The 20,170-nt window shown below is 37.7% G+C and overlaps 4 protein-coding genes and 1 non-coding gene across 5 annotated transcripts; all 5 read right to left on the reverse strand.

Annotated features, from left to right (window-relative positions):
* Positions 1–2,663: 2,663 nt before the first annotated feature.
* LOC106332727 (DNA repair protein RAD51 homolog 1) lies at positions 2,664–4,951 on the reverse strand. Its single transcript, XM_013771215.1, has 9 exons — positions 4,757–4,951; positions 4,302–4,446; positions 4,103–4,213; positions 3,927–4,018; positions 3,722–3,816; positions 3,521–3,634; positions 3,304–3,433; positions 3,091–3,212; positions 2,664–2,993 (listed from the first exon to the last, which is right to left on the reverse strand). The coding sequence occupies exons 1-9, from the start codon at positions 4,850–4,852 to the stop codon at positions 2,870–2,872; spliced, it is 1,029 nt and encodes a 342-aa protein (XP_013626669.1). The 5' UTR covers positions 4,853–4,951; the 3' UTR covers positions 2,664–2,869.
* Positions 4,952–6,689: 1,738 nt separating this feature from the next.
* TRNAC-GCA lies at positions 6,690–6,761 on the reverse strand. Its single transcript has one exon. It is a non-coding gene; the product is annotated as a tRNA-Cys (tRNA).
* Positions 6,762–6,838: 77 nt separating this feature from the next.
* LOC106336448 (glucan endo-1,3-beta-glucosidase 5-like) lies at positions 6,839–8,873 on the reverse strand. Its single transcript, XM_013775288.1, has 2 exons — positions 8,253–8,873; positions 6,839–8,171 (listed from the first exon to the last, which is right to left on the reverse strand). Exons 1-2 carry the CDS (start codon positions 8,603–8,605, stop codon positions 7,016–7,018), a joined length of 1,509 nt encoding a protein of 502 aa, XP_013630742.1. The 5' UTR covers positions 8,606–8,873; the 3' UTR covers positions 6,839–7,015.
* Positions 8,874–11,200: 2,327 nt separating this feature from the next.
* Positions 11,201–11,970, reverse strand: LOC106332275 (probable E3 ubiquitin-protein ligase RHA2B). Its single transcript, XM_013770748.1, has one exon. The coding sequence runs from the start codon at positions 11,851–11,853 to the stop codon at positions 11,350–11,352; it is 504 nt and encodes a 167-aa protein (XP_013626202.1). The 5' UTR covers positions 11,854–11,970; the 3' UTR covers positions 11,201–11,349.
* Positions 11,971–14,024: 2,054 nt separating this feature from the next.
* On the reverse strand, positions 14,025–17,050 carry LOC106328198 (T-complex protein 1 subunit beta). The gene is made up of 11 exons (XM_013766589.1): positions 16,910–17,050; positions 16,770–16,826; positions 16,608–16,673; positions 16,432–16,543; positions 16,220–16,348; positions 16,064–16,135; positions 15,819–15,934; positions 15,659–15,735; positions 14,917–15,402; positions 14,510–14,825; positions 14,025–14,419 (listed from the first exon to the last, which is right to left on the reverse strand). Exons 1-11 carry the CDS (start codon positions 16,913–16,915, stop codon positions 14,273–14,275), a joined length of 1,584 nt encoding a protein of 527 aa, XP_013622043.1. The 5' UTR covers positions 16,916–17,050; the 3' UTR covers positions 14,025–14,272.
* Between the last annotated feature and the right edge of the window lie 3,120 nt (positions 17,051–20,170).

Raw genomic sequence — 20,170 nt, forward strand, 5'->3', positions numbered from 1 at the left:
AGAAGGTAACCAAAAACATGTTTAGCTTATCAGGGAAAATGCTGACGCCAACACGAAATTGAATAATAATACTATATTCAGTGACGGTAATTGGTAGATAGGGGCATGCAATGCAAACACTCCTCCTGACCCATTAAACCTTTTGAGACAGTAACGATTACTATCTCTCTCTCTTTTTTTATGTTTTAATTTTTTTGTGCTTACCGTGTTTGCGTGTTAGCTTATACAGTAAAATAAGATTACTCAAGAACCCCATCGAAGATTACCATGATTACCATAAATATCCCTTATATATTAATTGAAAAATATTACCTACATCGTTTTGTAGCCACGTGTCATTATAAGAATGAAATTCAGAATTATTAGAAAAATAGGTTGGTCAATCTTAACTTATATCTCATATATATTAATTGAGAATTATTTAAAAAATTGTAACTTAAGTTTGTATTAATTAAAAAGAGACAGTACTTAGGTGTCACTTATTTAGGATATATTAATTGAGAAACATTACAACATTGTTTTGTAGCCACGTGTCACCATGAGAATGAAATTCAGAATTATTTGAAAAATAGGTTGGTTCATCTTAACTTATATTCTCTATATATTAATTTAGAATCATTTAAAAAATTGTAATCTTAAGTTTGTACTAATTAAAAAGAGACACTGCTTAAGTGTCAATTAATTAGGATGTCAATTTCGCTTATGTGGCACCTTAACAATCAATTAAAAAAAATGTTGGTCCAAATCTAATTACTAGAAGACATTATATTAACCCAAAATATATGAAGCGTATATTCTTTTCTTAAATAAAAGCTACGGAATTACCTATTATGATTAACATATATATGGTAACTAATGATTACGAATAATAAATATTTGATAACAATTTTGGCATCCTCCTTCATTTTTGTTTAATTTTATATTATTAAAAAAACTAAACAATCACATTAACCATATAATAAAAAATAGATCTGTTCTTATATGTTATATTATGAATTTTGTAAAATGACTTTAAATTACAAAAACGAGGAAACTTTATATGTTATATTTAAAATTTTTTAAAACGACTTTAAATTACAAAATGAGGAAACTTTATATGTTATATTTTTTCTTATATACTTTATTTTGAATTTTTTTAAACAATTTTAAGTTACAAAATGTAAGTTTTTCTTAAGCATACAACTAAAAGCATTAAAATGACATGTATCAATTCGATTGTTGATCTGAAACCTTTCAAAACCATATAGAAAATAGAAGATAAAAGTCAAACTAATTTAACTGTGGAAACATTACTGTTTACTTTTTTCAAGAATGTGTTCGGTGGAAAAAAAATAAAGTTTTTGTGTCATAATTTATTTAATATCCAATCCGACCAACCCATGATATATTAATTATAGTTTACTTCCACAATTTTTAATAAAAATTAATCCGGTCTATTTTAAAGAAATTATATAATAACAACAAAAAACATTGTACATGTATAAATAAAATGATCAAATATATTAAAAAAAATGTCAATAATATATACAAATAAACTCACCATGCGCAAGGCGCAAGTCTTGTCCTATATGCTTTTTATTAAATTAACTATCAAATTGATAAATAGTGTACAAAAGAATATTCTCGCAGTTTCCTTAAATAAAAGTTACGGAATTACCTAATATGATTAACATATATATGACAATTAATGGTTATGAATAATAAATATTTGATAACAATTTTTGTATCTTAGATCTTTTTTGTTTAATTTTATTTTATTAAAAGATATTAAACAATCACATTAACCGTATAATAAAAAAATAGATTTTCTCTTATATGTTATATTTTGAATCTTTTAAAATGAATATAAATTATTAGAAATTTTAAAATCCCACTTTGAAAATTTTGGGGTCAATGGCTTATTTTTTTTGTTATAACACAATACAAATAATCATAAAATTGTAATAATATGGATTTTTATTTAATAAATATTCAAATTAAATAATATATATATTCAGCTAACGACTTAAAGCAAGAAAATGGACTGCATCAATTTAGTCGTCCAGTTGAAACCCTTCAAAACTATGTGGAAGACTAAGGTCAAAGTAATTCGATTTTGGAAACAATACTAAGTTGTTAGTTCTAAAACCATTAAAATGGTTCTTAGTGATGTTAAAGTAAATTATTTAAAAAAAATGTAGAACATGTTTTTGTAATAAAAATTCACTTTATGACCACATTACGGTTTTTATAGGTATAAACAAGGTGATAAAAATTTTAATCCCAAATCGATCAGGCTCATCATAAATTCAAAATAGATTTTGGTCCACAATTAAAATTACAAATGCACAGTCCAACATATTGATGATTATATAAAGAAAACATAAATATATGCATATTAAAAAAAATCAAACATATATATATATATATATATTTAATTTATCAATACTATATATTTTAAATTTTTATTATATAAGCTCACGTCTTATCCTAGTTAACTAGTATTTAATATTCTGAATGGTCAAATAGTTCTTTTAACGTGTACAATTTGTATATTTTCATAAGTAAACCTTTTAAAGAAAACGTGAAGGTTTGAGAGTGGCCGTAAGAAGTAAGATTAGTCACACCACACACCAAAGAGTGAAACAGTCACAAACCTATAATTGTTATTCCATATGCACGAGGCTGGGTACAACAACAGGTAGCAACTTTCATTACCGTGATTACTCCTACTTACAAATCTATTTTTTACTCACTCGTCACTACTTTTTATGCTTACGCAATCTCTTCTTGATCCACAGTGACGAGAAACAAAAGATAAAAAAAGGTTTCTTGACATTACTACAAGTGAAGAGGATTGGAAAAGGGCAGAGAACCAAGGGCAAAACAATCAGTCCTTGCAATCTGTTACACCTTCTGTAGATATTTGAAAACGAGCTTCTGCTTCAGGCAAGCATGGCGAGCTTATCACTTTGCAGATTCTCTCCTCTGCTCTTCCTTTCCTCAATGCCAGCCTGTATTATTGATACATACATCATAAACAATACACACACTTTGCCAATGAAACCTTAGAAAAGAAAACAAGGCTTATAATTTGCAAACATTACAGACCTTGTTGTGGTGGCATGAGCCATGATATTCCCACCAATCGGCTTAAACTGTGGACCAGCAAAAAGAGCAGAACCATCTACTTGCGCAACTACTTGGTTCGTTATAACAACAGCCACACCAAACTAGAGAGCCATTAAAAACATTCAAGAGAAAGTTTCAGGATGGTGTGTCTCAGAGGAATTTAAACAGTTAATAATACTAATGAATGGTCACCTCATCTGCTAATTTCTGAAGACTTCTCAAGAACTTTGCAAGATGCATTTGTCGAGCCGAAAGCTCTCCCCTTCCAGAGAAATCTGTCCTGTAGAGAGCGGTAGCACTATCCACAATCATGAGAGCAAACCTGCGACATCATAACTTTCACAATTAGCACTCTCATCATGAACAATAATGGATCTGAACACCAAAAGGAAACTCTAACTCAACGCACCTTGTTTCAACCATCATAGATGCTGCTTCAAGCAGAAGCCTTGACTGATGGTCAGTATTATACGCCCTCGCATAAGCAACGTTTTCAAGAACATCAGCTCCATTAAGTCCAAACCTGCATCATTTTAAATTGATTTCTTTCGGAATATTCTGCCTCAAGAACCCTCGTCGTGCTCTCACATGTGGTACAAAGATAGCATACCTGTCAGCTATCTGTAATAGTCTTTGCGGCCTGAATGTTCCCTCGGCATCAATGTACATCGCCTTTCCCTCTCCACCTCCTTGATCCATGGGAAGCTAAACATTAAAGCACGAACCTCAATGTGAATACATTTCTCAATTTAAAGTTCACTGGTTCCTACAAGATAAGTAAGAATAGCTGAGTGGTTCAGCAAAATGGTACTTACTTGGCAAGTTACACACAGTGTATGGCACAACTGAGTCTTCCCAGAGCGGAACTCACCATACAACTCAGTGATGGATCCGGTTTCAATTCCTCCTATTGACAGTAAAGACAAAGTAAGATCATAACAGCAAAATGACCTTTCAATACGCACCAAAAACCATAACCATATTAACCAACCTTCAAGTACTTTGTCGAGCTCCCGTGATCCAGATGTAATCTGAATGATCTCCTGTCTCTGGGCATGGAGCTGGCTAGCACTAGTGAAACCCAGAGGAACCAGCTTCGAAGCTGTCACAGAGGTAAAACACACACAAATAAGAAAATGCATAAACTCCAAAAAGGATCAAAGTGAATTTGTATTCATATGACAACATGCCTGCTTCAACGATTTTGTCAACTTTAGCATCACTGATTCCTTTAATCTGCAAGAGATCTTTCCTCGGAGTATATGCAACACCTTCAACAGTGCAGAGACCAGCGTCCCTAAGCTTCTTCACATCAACAGAAGCTATACCTGCCGCCTGAAGAAATAAGAATCAAAGAGAGCATGAAAAACATTGATTCATAAATAACTCAGAAGACCCACATAGTTTATACTTCAAAGATGTTAGCTTTATCTGAATCAAACAAAAACCCTAAAACTATTTCACTCTACAGTCCGTAGCGAAACGCAATTCTCCTTCGGATTCACACCTAATCATCATCTCTAGAACGAACAAAGGGTAGAAAAAAGCAAGGTTCTTTGGTGATTTTAAGCCAAACCCATTTCGATTAGCACTAGATCTGTGGGAGATTATGCTCCGAGAAGGTGAATTTCTGGAGAAATCGTACCTGAAGCTGTTCGACGGGGAAAGGGCCGTGCTGGGTCTCTTCATCGTCTTGTTGCTGAACAGTGTTTTGGTTTCTACGCTGCTCCATTGTCGTCATTGCTCTCGATCAGAACGGATTCGTAGCACCGGAGAAAGCGAGAGGGAGCAAAAGGAGATTTTTCTGAGTGGAGGGAAATGGCGAAATTGTGAAAATGAATTGAAAGAAGCGCCACAGCCACTTAATACTGTTATGCAAAGGCTTCTCCAACAAGTCTTGGGACTAGCTTTCCTTATTGGACCTCATTCGCCTTAGCTTTTAAAGCCCATAGTTACTTTTATAGAGAACCATAAAATGTTACATTTCCAAATTTTCGTAGTCCTTACTTTTTTTTTAACGACATATTCGATCAAATAGCTTAGAAATATGTCATCAAACGTTTGTGAATGACTTATGTAAAATTTTCAGTTTTTCTTTGTTAATAATCCTTAAAATGCATGATTTACAATTTTCGCCAAATTTCTTTAAAAGAAAAAAAAAGCCAAAGACTTTCAAGAGATTTAGAAGATTTCTTTTATTTTTGAAATAGAATTTTTCATGTCTAACTTTTTTCTATTTTAATAAGGTTAACCATATATATATATATATAAGCTAGTTCTCTCTTGAACTTAAAAGAAGAAAAAGAAAGTTAGAGAGAACAAAATTTTGGTTTTTTCGAAGAAACAATATGGATGCTAAAATTGGTTACATCATAACTTGCGCCATTGTGTTCGGTTTGATCTTCTTGGTTGTTCTCTGGCATTTTGGATGGATTTGGTGTGGCGGCAACCGCCAACAAGTTGCGCCCGATGATGGTGGTTTATAAGTATTTTTGTTTAACTATTGTTTTGGTTTTAAGCTGATTTTAGGTTTTTTTAACGAAAATTCTAGATTATTTAGCTATCCAATAGCATATCAGTAATGTAATGCTGCAATATTAAACAGTGGAGTTTTTCAGTTTATTTATTTATATTTAATAAAATTATAGTTTTGTGTTTACATACTGTCTAGCTATGTTACTTTTTTTCAAGACAGTATTTGATATCTTCCAAACCTCTATTCAATTTCAAAGTACTTTCTTTTCTTTCCGTATGATATTTGCTCGGTCCACAAGTGATTTAATTTGAATTCATTATATATACCATCTGTAGAGCTGTTTGAAAACTATGGTTCTTAATTAAATAAAATTTTCAACGATAGAAACTTCTCTTTCCCACTAATAGAAAACGTCCAAATTTGTTAGTTACTCTCCTTATATGATTTAACTTAGATAATGGTGTATTAATCAAAAACAACTTATCATCATAAGCAGCAACACTACCTACATCACCACTGTCCCGAATTAGGTACACTTGAATAGAACTTCAAATTCTTGTGCCGGTACTCGAGCCCGAAAAGGTGATAACACTTTTCGATCAATGGATGTATTCTTGTCCATCTCTCGTTATGCAAATTGTAAACTCGATGATGCATTGTAAAACAAACAACATTAGTTGGCTAAAAAGAAGAAGCTTTTAATGTCTTTGCGATGCCCATAGAGAGACTTGATTATAAACACATATATTTTTCTAATAGAGATGGTTTGGGAACACAAACAACATCTCGCATGTAGATTTTCTTTGGCGTAGCACGATCTTTTTTCTTTTCTTTTTTTAACAACTCACGATCTTAATTTTCTTTGGCGTATCATGTAGGTTTTCTTTGGCTAACACTGAGAGGATAAAAATCCTTTTTTATTCATTAAAATAAAATGTATAGAATACTTTTAAAAGTTAAAAAATATATTTCAGGAATAAAAATTGCCAATTGAAATCATGAGTGGGAATATTAGCAACCAAAAGTTAAAAACTAGCCAATTATCTAACTAAAGCTATTAGATAATACATGAATTATTGCTAAACTGAAAAAAAAAAGGAATAGGGCCCAACCGGGTTCGAACCGGTGACCTATTGATCTGCAGTCAATTGCTCTACCACTGAGCTATGGACCCACTTTGCTGTTCTTGATTCATGATATATTTTAATAGTTAGCTCGATCAAGTCAATATAAACCCCCCATTGTTAATTTTGATATCATATTAAGCCCATATCTAATTTATATAATTCGGATGTGCATAGTTGCGTACACCAATTCCAAGACAGACAAATGATATATCCATTTATCGACTGTCTTATTTACAGATGCAAGAAAAAGAATGAAAATAATTATCGAAAAAAGTTTACAAGCGTAAAGAAGCCTTAACGATCAATAAAACACCGCCCAAACAACCGCCATCGCCGCCGTCACCACCGTCCCCCACTTCCCTTCACCCGCACCAGAATTCTTCCGCGGACGCAACCTGCTCGTATCAATCTCAATAGGAAACCTACACGAACCACTAGACGGATCAATCTTAGTAACAACCCCTAGATTGTTAAACACGCATGATCCTCGGCGGTGATCCATCTTCTGAAAATACATATTAAACGCGTAAGACGCATTCGCGGCTGAGTCTAGACCCGCGCAAGAGGATCCTGGCCCCAGAGAGGTGCAATCAGCGAGCTGACACGCGTACTCTACAGACGACGTCCACGTGGCACCGTTTGGTCCGTTTCCCGCCGCAGCTTGAGGAGAGAGCACGCACCACTCACGTGCCTGGTAACGAACCCCTTTCGCGGGAACCAACTGACGTCCGTTACCGAGACTGAGCGGATACTTAACGGCGCCGTCGTAAGAGAATATTCCCCAGTGCCGCTCGAATTTTCCGGGATCGATGCTCTTCGCGTCCTCGTCGACCAACGAGAATACGTAAACCTCCGGCGCCGTTTTCCGGCGAGGCGTCCCTTGTCCTTGAACGATACGGTTCAACAACCCTTGGTTGAATCTCTGAGCCAACGCCGTATTCGCGTTGACGTCGCCGTCGGTAGGCCACCCGACTTCTCCGACGATGATCTCCACCTTCTCCGCGTCGAATCCGTTCTTCTCCAGCGCCGAGACTAAAGTGTCGAAGTTCGCGTCGAAGACGTTAGTGTAAGAGATCGATCCGTCGACTACAGGCTTAGCTCCGCCGCCGCCGCTGCCGCCGGAGCCTGGGAAGAAGGCGTATTCGCGGGGGAAGTTTGGGTCGGCGTTGAGAGAGAGGAAAGGGTAGATGTTGAATGTGATGGGCGAGACGGAGTCGGCGAGGAAGCGGACGATGGAGACCATTAGTGTTTTGATGTCGGAACGGAAGTCGCCGGAGGAAGGGAGACCGTCGCCGGATTCGTAGACGTCTGCGTTGAGAGGCACCGTGACTTTGACTTGCCGGCCGAGACCAGCTTTCACCAGAGCTGCTTGAACGTTCTGCAGCGCCGGGTATGTTGATTTGACGAATCTGTCCTTGTAGGTCTTCAAGAACGGCTCGTTCCCCACGGCTACGTATCTGAATCAAATTTAAAAATCCAATCGTTTAGAAACTCTAAGCATGATCTTAACTTTAAAATTCAGTATTTAGAAACTATACCTTATGTCGGTTCCGTATTTGGAGATGTATTGAGAGACGTTTTGTTGAACCCAAAGCTCGGCGTTGGTGACAGTGGACGCCATGGTTGCCAAGAGATCGTTGGGGATACCAACCATGACTTGAATACCTGATTTACCAAGGGCTCTAAGTGCGCCAGGGTCAGCTTCGAATAGCTTAACCTTGTTGAACCCGTTGTCCCTGAGGAGCTTTACCACTATGTTTGGTGGAATAGGATGGCTCGCTTGTGTCCCCCAGTTACATGCCAAGGCGTCGGCATTCTTCAATGGGATGTGAAGTAACAATATGGATAGGCAGAAGAAGATGAGTTTGTCGTACGTATCATGACGACCCATATTTTGGGTTGGAAGATTGTTTCAGTGAGTGGGGTCTAATGAGAAATTTATGTTTTGTGTGAATGTTTATATACACAAATATAAACAGAGACAGACATTGGAGTTTAAGGAAGATGAGTATATGGAAGAAAGAGGGTAAAGGAAGGTATTTGTGAAGGTGGTTCAATAAGTTAACTTGATTCCATTTGAGATAAATCTCATTCATAACCCTCCAAGCAAGGACTTCTACTTCTACTATTTCTTGAAAGGGTTTTTACTTCCTAGTATTTCAACAAACAATATTAAAAATGATTCCACATGGTCAGCCTATAAAATATTAATGTCATTTAGGCATATACTGATGTGTAAATAAAATTATACAAGAGAGATGAATAAGTAACTTGATTCCATTGGAGATAAACCTCAAACTAAATCATCCAAGCGAAGATTTCTACTTCTACTAGTTCAACAAACATATTAAAAAGGATTTCACATGGTCAGCCTATAAGAGATTAATGTCATTTACGCAATACTATATAAAACGATACGAAAGAGAGATGAGTAAGAGGGAGGGTGAAGAAGAAAGGGATGGAGTGTATGAGATGGAGACCATTTTTTGGGTCTTACTTAGAGAATATTCGAGGAAAGTTTAGAAACTTTCTTTAACCCACAATACAATCGTACGAACCGAACCCAAATACTCGAACTAATATATAAAAGATCGCAAGTCTCAAACTTTACACCATTGTAAAGTGTCAGCCTTTGGAGATTAAATTAAAAGAGACGACTTTTATAGATTGCAATAAGCATCAAGAATCCACGAAACTATCGTCCAATAACGAAAACAACCCAGAACATTCTAGAAATGTGTTATAACCTAACGGAGCTTACCTATTCACACCTCGTTAATCATCCCGTGGAGAACTCATCACCAACCTCTCCAAGAACCGACTATTCTCCAATCTCCTAGCCTGCGCGATAATCTCATCAAACCCTTTAGGTTGAAACAAAGGAAGCATATCCTTAATCTCATCCCTAAGCCCATTAACAAACACGCCTTCCAGAAACATCTCGTGCCTATCCTTACCCTTGGGTAACTCCGACGAGATCTCCTCGAACTTCGTAAGATACTCCATAACAGACCCCACCTGCTTCAGAGCGAGCAACCGACTCATCGCAGACTCCAAAGGCCCGAACCGATCTAGCAGCTGAGACTTGAAATCTTCCCAATCCGCAAAAGGTTGAAGACGCTCCGTGACGATGAACCAGTTCAGCGCTGGACCGTCGAAGCTTAGGGAAGACACTAGGATCTTCTCCTTCTCGGTGAAATCTCCGAACTCGAAGTATCTCTCGGCTTTGATGATCCAGTGGTTTAGGTTTCGAGTGTGGCCGTCGAACGCTGGCATCTCGACTTCGATACTCTTCGTGTAGATGCGGAGAGTCTCCTCCTTGACGTAGGTATCTACCGGGATCGATTGTTTCTCTGGAGCTTCGGGGAGATCTTGTTTGACCTCCGTGACTGTTGATTCTTCCTCCGTCGTCGTTGTTGTGTGTTGGAGTGCTGTTTTCATCTCCGCCATGGATTTTAGTATCTCCGCCATGGAATTGATCAGTACGCCGACGGAAGAGTGGAGCTGGGACATGGTCGTTTGCACCTCTCCTATGGATTCCATGAGTGAATCTGTAGACCCATCGTGCTGGGCTTGGTATAGCATCTGTGTTTGTGCCGCCATTGAAAGATGGGTGGTATTGATAGGAACAATTTTTTTACACTTCGTTACTTTTATTCTCCAGAAGAAAAAGAAGGAGTGGACCCCACCAGTTGCCCTACTCGTCAAAAACGACTGTGCTTCATTTGCTTCGTTAAAACCACTAGTCATTTTACAGGTTTGGGCCGTTTCAGGATTCCTTGTATATGTGCATTAGATTGAAAGTAGAACGTTTGGGAAATGTATTGGTTCTACAGTTCTACTTCTACACAACACTATGAAACATGATCAAATTAAATTAATGATGGCATTGGGTTGGGTTCTCAGAGTGAGATTACTGTGAAAATGTTGGATTCGCCATTCTAGGTTTTAATTTTCTTTTTCCAGTTGTGGATTAAATTAGTAAAATGTTGGCGAGACTGGTAATTTTTTTTTCCGGCAATCGACTATTCCCATGAGATCCGCAGCAGCCATGTATTCTTATCATTTAAGTCAGTTCGAGAATTGCCCCAAACAAAAAAAAAAAAGTCCGGGTGGCCAACGGAAATCAAGTTACGTAGAATGACATAATAATAAAAAGAATTAATCTTAACAAAAAAAATTATGCACGATATAGCAAATCAAGTTAAAAATATGAAACTTCTAAAGTTGATGGATGATTCTAATGGCAAATATAACATTCATCACTTTTGACATGATTTTCACTGAGACAGGAATAAGCTCTATGGACATCTTTGAATCAAAAATATTAGTTGAACTTTCAAGAATGTTAATATTAATTTTTGTATGAACACATAAACACCAAATTAAAGTTTTTGTTTCTATCTTTTTTTGAACTAAAACGTTTTTCGTAACGCTTAAATTAAACGTTACCGAAGTCATAGATTTGCTGATACACAAACAAATTCTGATAAATTGATATTATTATCATATTTCGTATTCTATCCTACAATTTTTTAAAAATACAAAATTTACCAAAACAATTTCTAATGACCATGATCACCCCTACTAAAATCAAATAGAATTGAAAAGAAAATTAAAAAAAAGAAGAAAAAATCAGTTGAGAAGATCGTCTCCGAAGAGGTAGAGAAGCCGTTCAACGGCCCAGCTAGGCTCATTCTTCGTCGGCCAATCTCCGCAACACGACGACGTATTAGCAGCAAGAAGCGGAGTTCTACACAGAGGACACGTGCGGTGATTATCTTCCTCGCCATCATTATCATCACACTCGTAGTCAAGCCACCTGTCGATGCACTCGCGGTGAAACACGTGGCTACAGTTTCTGAGCTCTCTGACCTCGTCCCCGTCTTCCAGATCCCCGAGGCACACCGCGCAAGTGTCGCTGATCGATTCAGGATACCGCTCCGCCGCGTCGCGGAACGTCGTCACGGAGAGGCTCTCCTTGATGGTTTGGGAGGAGATCGGAGGAGTGGAGGATGCAGATCTGGATCGGTAGCGTAAGATCCAGGAGAAGATCCATCTCAGGACGGTGATTAGAAGAGCCATTTTGTAGAGGAGCTGAGTGATGAAGAGACCAGAATCTTCCATGAAGAAGCTCATTGTTTGTTTGAGGAGTGAGATAGAGAGAGAGGAGAAGGGGAAGGAAAAATGAAGAATCAGATACGTTTTAAATAGTAGGAGTAAAGCTACTTGCTGATGCTTTATGTTAGTGGTGGGTTCCTTTCTTTTACTTATGGCCTTTAATTGTTTTTTCTTATTTTCAGTTTTCGTTTGTGATTATGTACACTAAAGGGAATGTTGGACATGATTGTTTTTTGTTAGTAGTTTGAATTGAGAATATTCACTTTAATTAAAATGTAAAAGGAGACGATATGTTTAATAAATGTAATGAGAATATAATTATTGCAGCTTTATTTGATTAATTCACACAAATCATTCATATACTTTCAAGAAAATTGGAGGAGATTCGTGTCAATTTGTGGTTCTTAAAAAAAAAAAAAACTATATGGCTCAAATTAATGACGTGATGGAAGGCATTTATGCCGTTCGTGTCATACTCATCTGGTCTCAACTAAGTCAGTTTCTCTTTTCTAATTTTTACTTTCTTTTTCTTTACCAAAAGGAGAAAATACTATTTTACAATTTGTTATCTTGATTTTTGTGGAATATGACCATTCGACGACCAAAAGGAGATGCAAACTGTAATAATATCTTAATTTAATAATTTATGCTTTGAAAAGTTAAAATATGTGGCGTCATTTCTGGCTTTTGACACATTAGCAGGGTCACAATCTTCTACTACAAAACCTACGTGATTATTGACCGGCCAAGAGCTTAATTATATTTAATACTTACGCTTATGCAATACCTTTTCCTAATGAGTTTTATCTGACTAATTAACACATCAGCTTGTCGACAAAAGAAAGCATGTCATCCATACAAATAGTAGACCATTCCCATTGGTGTTGGTTGCTTTTGTTCTGGTAAGTAATGCTGTTCATTCGCAGTCTTTTGCTCGACCCAGTCAGAAGCTGACCTACGAATTGACAACCCATGCATATATATCCATTGTAATGTACTTCTAATATATATATATACTGTCTGAATTAACCATTTCGCCATAACGTACTTCTTTTTTCAAAAGAACAATAATTATCCACAGTACTTCAAAACTAGCGATGTTTTAAAAAATGTTATTGAAATTAATCAAATCATTCGAAATACCAAACACTTATATACACCACAAATGAGATAGTGTCAGTTGAGATTAGTCGACCAACCACCTAATCGGCTCATATGCAAATCAATCATCTAATTTGATGATTACCCTCTATTTTATTATTATCAGACTAGTCAGAATCAAACTCTTATAATTGTAAATGAATATGGTTTTATCATATGAATCCATAGATCTATGTGTATTTTATTATTTTTTACTAGGTTGCTTCAAAGCAATAATTACAACTTAAGAAAATTTAAACGAAGTGTCTAACAAGAAAATTGTTGTCATCTGATGTAGCTACAAGATATTGTCAAGATTTCTTTCTCTAGGGAAGATGCATTCATCTAAACACAAAATGGAAGGCTCATTACATGGACGATAGTAAAAGCAAAAGTTTCAAGAATAAAAGAGTGGTGACAAGATGTTGAAAAGAAACCCTGTGAGTTCATGTCTGATCAAATATTATCATGCACTTCTATCAAATTGATGTGTCTTGTAACTGTTCTGGTAAAAGAAATCTAAAGCTATAAAATCATGGATATTTTTGAGATTCAAATCACCAAATCTTATATAAAAGCTACACGATTTTCTGGTAAGACAATTGTTAAAAAGGGTGTCGCTATAAGTAAAGCTCGCGATTATGAGGTCCCTTTACAACGTGTTCTGGTCGGTTGACCAAACTTTACAACGCCAAACCACCACAACGTTTGTAGTTATAGGTGACGACTAATATCTTTTGTTGAATTTTACATAAGATGAACTAAAGAATTTTTACAGTCGGAAAGAATCATTTTTGCTAAGACAGTCAGAAAGAATCATGAATTTGAGTTCTGTTGTTCAATGAATACATGCAACTTACAGATTTGGTATTATGTTTCCTCTTTTCTACAAATTGTTTTTGTACTTTCCAAACAAAAAAAAACCTATCGAATAATAAACAAGTCAATCGCCGCCAAAAAAAAAAAAAAAAAAAAAAAAAAAAAAAGTCAATCTCATCTGACAAGGTTAGAATATTTAAAAGCTTATAAAGAAACTCAAATATGCAACATAGTTGAAAATACTCCGATTAATTCCTAGGAACACATTTTATCGATACCTCTGAAAACATAATCAAAACAATATTCGAATTAGAAAAAACCAACAAAACAGATAAGTTTAAGAATCAAAACATAAACATTTAAGACTGTTTTCTAATCCAAATCCAAAACACAATCCAATGCATTGAACATGGTCATTCGGGAGGGTGTGATACACAATCACGAAAGCTCTCTCCCGTCATGTGCACGTGCTGTGTTTTTACATCCTGTCTTCTCTCCTCCTAGGAGCACATGTAATGATCTCATCCACTCGCAGAATCATCTCAGCTGCTTCTGTCGCTGAAAGCAGAACCGCTTGCTTCACTTTGAATGCTTCATAGATTCCTCTCTCCTCCATATCTCCTACCTGTGAATGACCAAATATCATTCATCATCACATTTCAAGTCTAATCCACATACCAAATCCTTTTTGTTTTTGTATATAGAGTTTACTTACAGCTCCGGAGATGACATCAATCCCGGCGTTGCACCCTTCAGTGTGGTGCTCTGCACGAAGCTGAGCCACCAGTTCCGCACTGTCTAAACCAGCATTGTCCGCGATTGTTGTGGGAATAGCCACTAGTGCCCGTGAGAAGGCTTCAATGGTATGCGACTTTTTGCCAGCAGTTTTCCTTGCAAGCTCATCTACTTCCTTTGCCATCACCATCTCTGGCCATCCACCTCCCAGCAACACTCTACTGTCATTCACTGTTTGGGAGAGAACACACAGGGCATCGTGGAGTGATCTTTCAGCCTCGTCTAGAACATGGTGACTGCAAGAACAAAGTCACCACAATGAAAAAAATACAAACAACACAAGTCTATACAAAGTCTTTTTAAGAAGCGGGAGTCAAGAATGGATACCTAGCACCCCTTAGGACAATGGAACAAGCTTGGCCCATCTCAACACCAGAGAAATGGATCAACTTGTCTTCACCAATCATGATCTCTTCGATGAGCTTGCAATGCCCGAGCTTAACAGACTCTGGGTTATCAAAGGTCGAAGCGATTTCACCGCCTGTAACCAAACCAAGACGCTCTATTCCTTCGAAGTCAGCATGCTCAATAGCAAGTACACCAGCGTCTGCGAAGAGTTCCTCAGGGAAGTTGTAGATCAACTGCCTGTTAACAAAGCAGTTGATACCGTGGGCTAGTATCTTGTTCACCTTGTCTTTCATCTTTTCCTTCTCAGCCCCTTCGATCTGAGCAACCTTGGTCATCGAATCCACACGGACACGTGCACCGTAAATTTTCACTTTATCAGTATCCATTGCAGTGTTTGCTACCAAGATCTTTGCGTTTTCAATGCGCTTTGGCTGCCCAATTCCGATCTTCTTGTCAAGAATAAATCTAGAAGCACATATTTAAATTGAGATATCAGAAGACAAAATTACTGGATACACAAAAAAGAGGAACGCAACATAACAAGATGACACAATGCCTTCGATCATTCGCCAGGCTATGCTTAAAATTTAGGTGACAAGCTTAACAGAAACAGAAACTCTACATAATTACCACGAAAGAATGAATACTAAATAGAGATCAATAGCTCACAGAACAGATTTTGAACAGGTGCCAAAGGTTAAAGGCACAAGGGATTTCTTACCCTTCATCCAAAAATGAATCCCTAAGAGACCCTCCAGGTTTTTTGATGATTTGAATAGCTTCCAAGTTCGTGCTTCCCTATTTGAACGAAAACACCGGAATGTCAGAAACAAATCATATAGCATTACAAAACGAATTTCAAAAGGCGGCAGAGATGGAACCTTTAGCCTGAAAACAGCATCCACAGCCATTTCTGCAAAGTGTTCCTTGTCTTGGGAGAGAATTTTGGAGCATAACGTAGTCATCGCGATCTTCATCAAGTCTGACCTAAACTTCTCTGCATTCATACAAACCACGATACTGTATAGCTTAATTTCCAAAAGTTAAGCGTTAAGGAAAACACTGCTTGAACTCAACAATGAAGAAATCACACAAACAAGAGAAAGCCAGCTCTGTAATGATTTACCTGCATTCTCCTTATTATCAATCACTCTTTTCAGTAAAGCATCACGAGCACACTCTGCAGCCATCCTGTAACCTAAGAAACCAGGAAATGGACATCATTGTCATATTGGAAAGAAGCTGACATCATCTATACACTTAAATCGGTTAAGAATCTCACCAGCTATAATCGTCATGGGGTGGATCTTGGAAGTAACAAGCTTTTCAGCTTCCCTCAGAAGCTCCCCGGCCAAAACAACAACAGAAGTAGTCCCATCACCAACCTCGTCATCTTGAACTTTCGAGATGTCTGCAGAAAAATATTTCAGATACAAGAAATAAGTAAAAATGAATTTGAAAACTTCAGAGTCAGGACGCCGAAGGGATACATACCAACAAGAACTTTAGCAGCGGGGTTGTCAATGTGAAGTGACTTGAGAATAGTCGCACCATCGTTGGTAACAGTGACCGAATGACCTCTACCAGTAGATTGCAAGATTTTATCCTAAAGAACAAAAACACTCAGCAACGATGAAATCGAAAGTTTATAAAGAGCTCATAAACACTACCATTCCCTTTGGCCCTAAGGTGGATTTCACCAGATCAGCTACAGCCATTGCACCAATGAAGGAAGCCTAAACGGGCCAACCAAAACCAAATCAGATTCAATACAGTACAGTACATAGTGAATCTGAAAAAACACTTAGAAGGATAAGAAAGAAGAAGCTCACCATCCTGGCACGTTCTCCTTTCTCTTCACTAGCATCATCTTTGAAGATCTTATCGATCTATTACATACGAATAGCGAAAGTTAATTGGCCGCAAACGGGAAAGCAAAACAAAAAATGAAAGAGACGACGGAGGATCATACCGGCATTGATAAGATCGGAAGACGACGGAGCGCTGCTCGGTGTCGGAGGTCTCCCAAGTCGGAGATGCGTCGTTGGAACGGAGAAGACCAAGTATCTAGTGACGTACTAGAGTAGTAGAAATTAACAAAGTAGATCTTCGGCGAATCCTAGAAGAAAAGCACAGAGACAAAAATACCCTCTCGAATTTCCTTTTTAAATTGCACACTTGTTAAAAAAAAATTAGACAATGTAAAAATTGGGTCATGGACTATCTATCAAGTATTAACAATATAAGAAGTAAGGCCTTCGAGCCCAATGGATCATCAATCATTAGTGTCTATGTAGCAAATGCCGCAAAAACGGCAACATATTGTATTCACGCACGTTCCAAAAATGGCCAGGTCTGTCTTTTATTGTCGGAACAACTTCGAAATCAGACGCACAGCAATAAAAAAGATTCGCCACGTGTCTAAATAATTAAATCAATTGGTTGGAGACTTTCTCTCATGTGTTTGCCGTTCCATTCCTATTTTTTTAATCAGTTCGAACAAAATGTTTATCGGTTTGTTGTTATTGGTTGAATGTAAACATGTGTGCTAAGGACCTAAGGTTTATATTCAAAGCGAGACTTTCTGTGTATTTCATTTTGTGATGAATAAAATTTGGTAAGAGTGACACCAATACATAGAAAAGAATTGTAAAATACAAATGGGAGTGTCGCTATGGGGTGATTGGTAAGTGATGTGGCTTTTATTTTTTAGCTTTAGAATAATAGCCGTAGATTTATTTGCTGTAACTATTTTTGCTTTAACTTCGTAAAACACTATTTTTTTGCTCTAGAAATAAAATTATCTACAGTTTTTTTTTAGATTTTCAGAGATATTTTTGCTGTAACTTTATAAAAGAAAGAAAAGCATGATTGATTGACATGCATGGCTTTAAACTAAATTTTGGCTTTCTACAGCCACAACCAATCACCCCATATATATTCTAAACGTGCATGGAGAAGATATAATCTTTCTTATACGTACAGAATAGTTACAGAGGATAATATATAGGTACATTGTATGGTAGGGTTTTGTACAATGAGATTGACTATGAAGTCCTTTACATAAATAGATTGATACTTATTTCCTTAATAGATCATCTGTCGGCAACTCATGGCGGCATATAGGCCAATAGTTATACATGCTCGTCCTGCCACACAAAACAATTTGATCATAAGCTACTCTTCTTTACTCGTAAGCTTATAAAGAACGCATCTTTCAAACAATGAACAAGGATTTTGGATATTGTTGGAACCTAACCACTTCTGGGAAATACTCGGTCAAGTCAGGCTACATGCTTGCAAGATCAAAACCAGATGAGGATACTGAATTTAGAAACCAGCTACCTTCTCTCAATCCGCTCAAGGAAAAAATTTGGAAAGTCAAAACCGGAAAAAAAATCTGCCATTTTATGTGGCAAATTCTATCAGAGGCAATTTCAGTCAATGAAAGACTTTTCAAAAGACATATTGGGAACGATCCTAACTGCCCAAGATGTGGCTATGCTGAGGAAACGATTAACCACACGATTTTTACATGCCCTCCCGCTATGCAATGCTGGGCCCTCTCAACGATTCCTTCAGCTCCGGGAGTTTTTCCATATGAAAATCTCTATACCAATATGGATTACCTCCTCTCAAGATCCAATACGGGTGGAACTATGGAGGAATTAACCAGGGTCTTCCCTTGGATTATTTGGTATATATGGAAAGGTCGGAACCAAAAGTTGTTTAATGGACGTGACTTCTCAGCTATGGACACGATTGATCTGGCGGTACGTGAATGTAATGTATGGTTTTTGGCCAATGAAGAGATCAACCCAGGTGAAAGCACCATGGAATGCATACCAAGAACCCCCACTGAGGTACCTACATTAATATGTAGGGTGGACGGATCGTGGAAAAATGATGAAACCACAAGTGGAGTAGGATGGATCCTACAGCTACAAGACGGCTCAATAGATATCATCAGGCTCCAAGGCTGCCATAGACAAATCTCACCTGTAAGAGCCGATCCCGGCCGACTAGGCCGCGGTCGATGCCTTACATCGCTCGGTCTATACACTAACCGAACCTCTAAAAATTTTGTCCTTTATTTAAAAATATCGCCCAGAGGCGAGGGCTAACTCAGATCTTAGCTCAAGACTACCTTAGTCATTCCCTAATTTAGATCATTTCAACTTATGCACAGCGGAATAACATCTATCATCCATTGGACTAAATCCAATCTAACACTTGTCTGGTCAGATCACCTCAGCTACTGGTCAGTAAACACAACTGCCAGCTAGCTCCAAGGTCGATCCTGAACCTAGACCAAGTCATACAATCAGAGGTTCCGTTCCCCTAAGCCATTCTCTCTAGATCTATGCAACATTGACATATCATACCTTTGCCACATTCCCAGAGTTTGTTAGCTCATTGTCCCAGCTGACTTAGCTGTCTTAGCTAGCTCACCCAGCTAGTTGAGCTGAACCACTTCACTTGAGGTTTGCTGCTCCGTTCCAGCTGATCGAGCTACGAGGTAGCTTTGTCCAGCTCCCCGTCCACTCGTCCAACTCCTTTATACCTGCATAAACTCTTCCCTTGGGTACTTAGTCATTCAGACAACCCTCCCCACAGACTAAGTAACCTTTGGGAAGTCTTCAATAGTAACTGATATGCATCTGGCCCTTCTTAGCCCATGCATCATCTGGCGCTTCTTAGCCCATGACTGACCAAGTCCTCTCATGGACTAACCAGATCAAGTCCTCACAAAGACTAACAATGCCCATCAGATCCTAAGTCAATCAACCAACCACCCCACATGACTCAGAACTGATGAGTCTTCATACTTCCTAGTCAGTCATGGAACCATGTCCCACTGAACCTGATTAGTGTTGCTCTTACCACCGGTGCATCCTTTGATCAATCAGATCAGACACCTTGATCCAACCTCCAAGGATCAGGTCGTCCATCCTTGCCCATGATCAGATCACACATGGCCTGCCTTGAATAATAACACCCAAGCTTAGTACTTTGGTCCACGCCACCAAGTACTTTGCTGTACTCTTCTTCCTGGCTCTCGGCCAATGCATTGCCCATACCTTACCAACACCAAGGTTGATAACCAGCAATTCCTTATGATCAATATCATAAGTGACAATATGTTCCAGCACACAAACATATGATCAGATATCCTAACACAAGGATCTGACCCCAATATGCCCTCAGGTGCAATTTCGACCGCAAGCAAACC

This window comes from Brassica oleracea, chromosome C3 (genome assembly GCF_000695525.1).
Source record: "Brassica oleracea var. oleracea cultivar TO1000 chromosome C3, BOL, whole genome shotgun sequence".
Taxonomy (NCBI): Eukaryota; Viridiplantae; Streptophyta; class Magnoliopsida; order Brassicales; family Brassicaceae; genus Brassica; species Brassica oleracea.

Coding starts and splice junctions, on each gene's coding strand:
- LOC106332727 (XM_013771215.1), bottom strand. CDS start 4,852: ATGACGACAATGGAGCAGCGTAGAAACCAAAACACTGTTCAGCAACAA. Junction 3,635..3,721: donor CTATTACAGATAGCTGACAG/GTATGCTATCTT, acceptor AAAATGATGCAG/GTTTGGACTTAATGGAGCTG. Junction 2,994..3,090: donor GCTCATGCCACCACAACAAG/GTCTGTAATGTT, acceptor TCAATAATACAG/GCTGGCATTGAGGAAAGGAA.
- LOC106336448 (XM_013775288.1), bottom strand. CDS start 8,605: ATGGGTCGTCATGATACGTACGACAAACTCATCTTCTTCTGCCTATCC. Junction 8,172..8,252: donor AAATACGGAACCGACATAAG/GTATAGTTTCTA, acceptor AATTTGATTCAG/ATACGTAGCCGTGGGGAACG.
- LOC106332275 (XM_013770748.1), bottom strand. CDS start 11,853: ATGAGCTTCTTCATGGAAGATTCTGGTCTCTTCATCACTCAGCTCCTC.
- LOC106328198 (XM_013766589.1), bottom strand. Junction 15,935..16,063: donor TGATAATAAGGAGAATGCAG/GTAAATCATTAC, acceptor GTATGAATGCAG/AGAAGTTTAGGTCAGACTTG. Junction 15,736..15,818: donor ATGCTGTTTTCAGGCTAAAG/GTTCCATCTCTG, acceptor TCGTTCAAATAG/GGAAGCACGAACTTGGAAGC.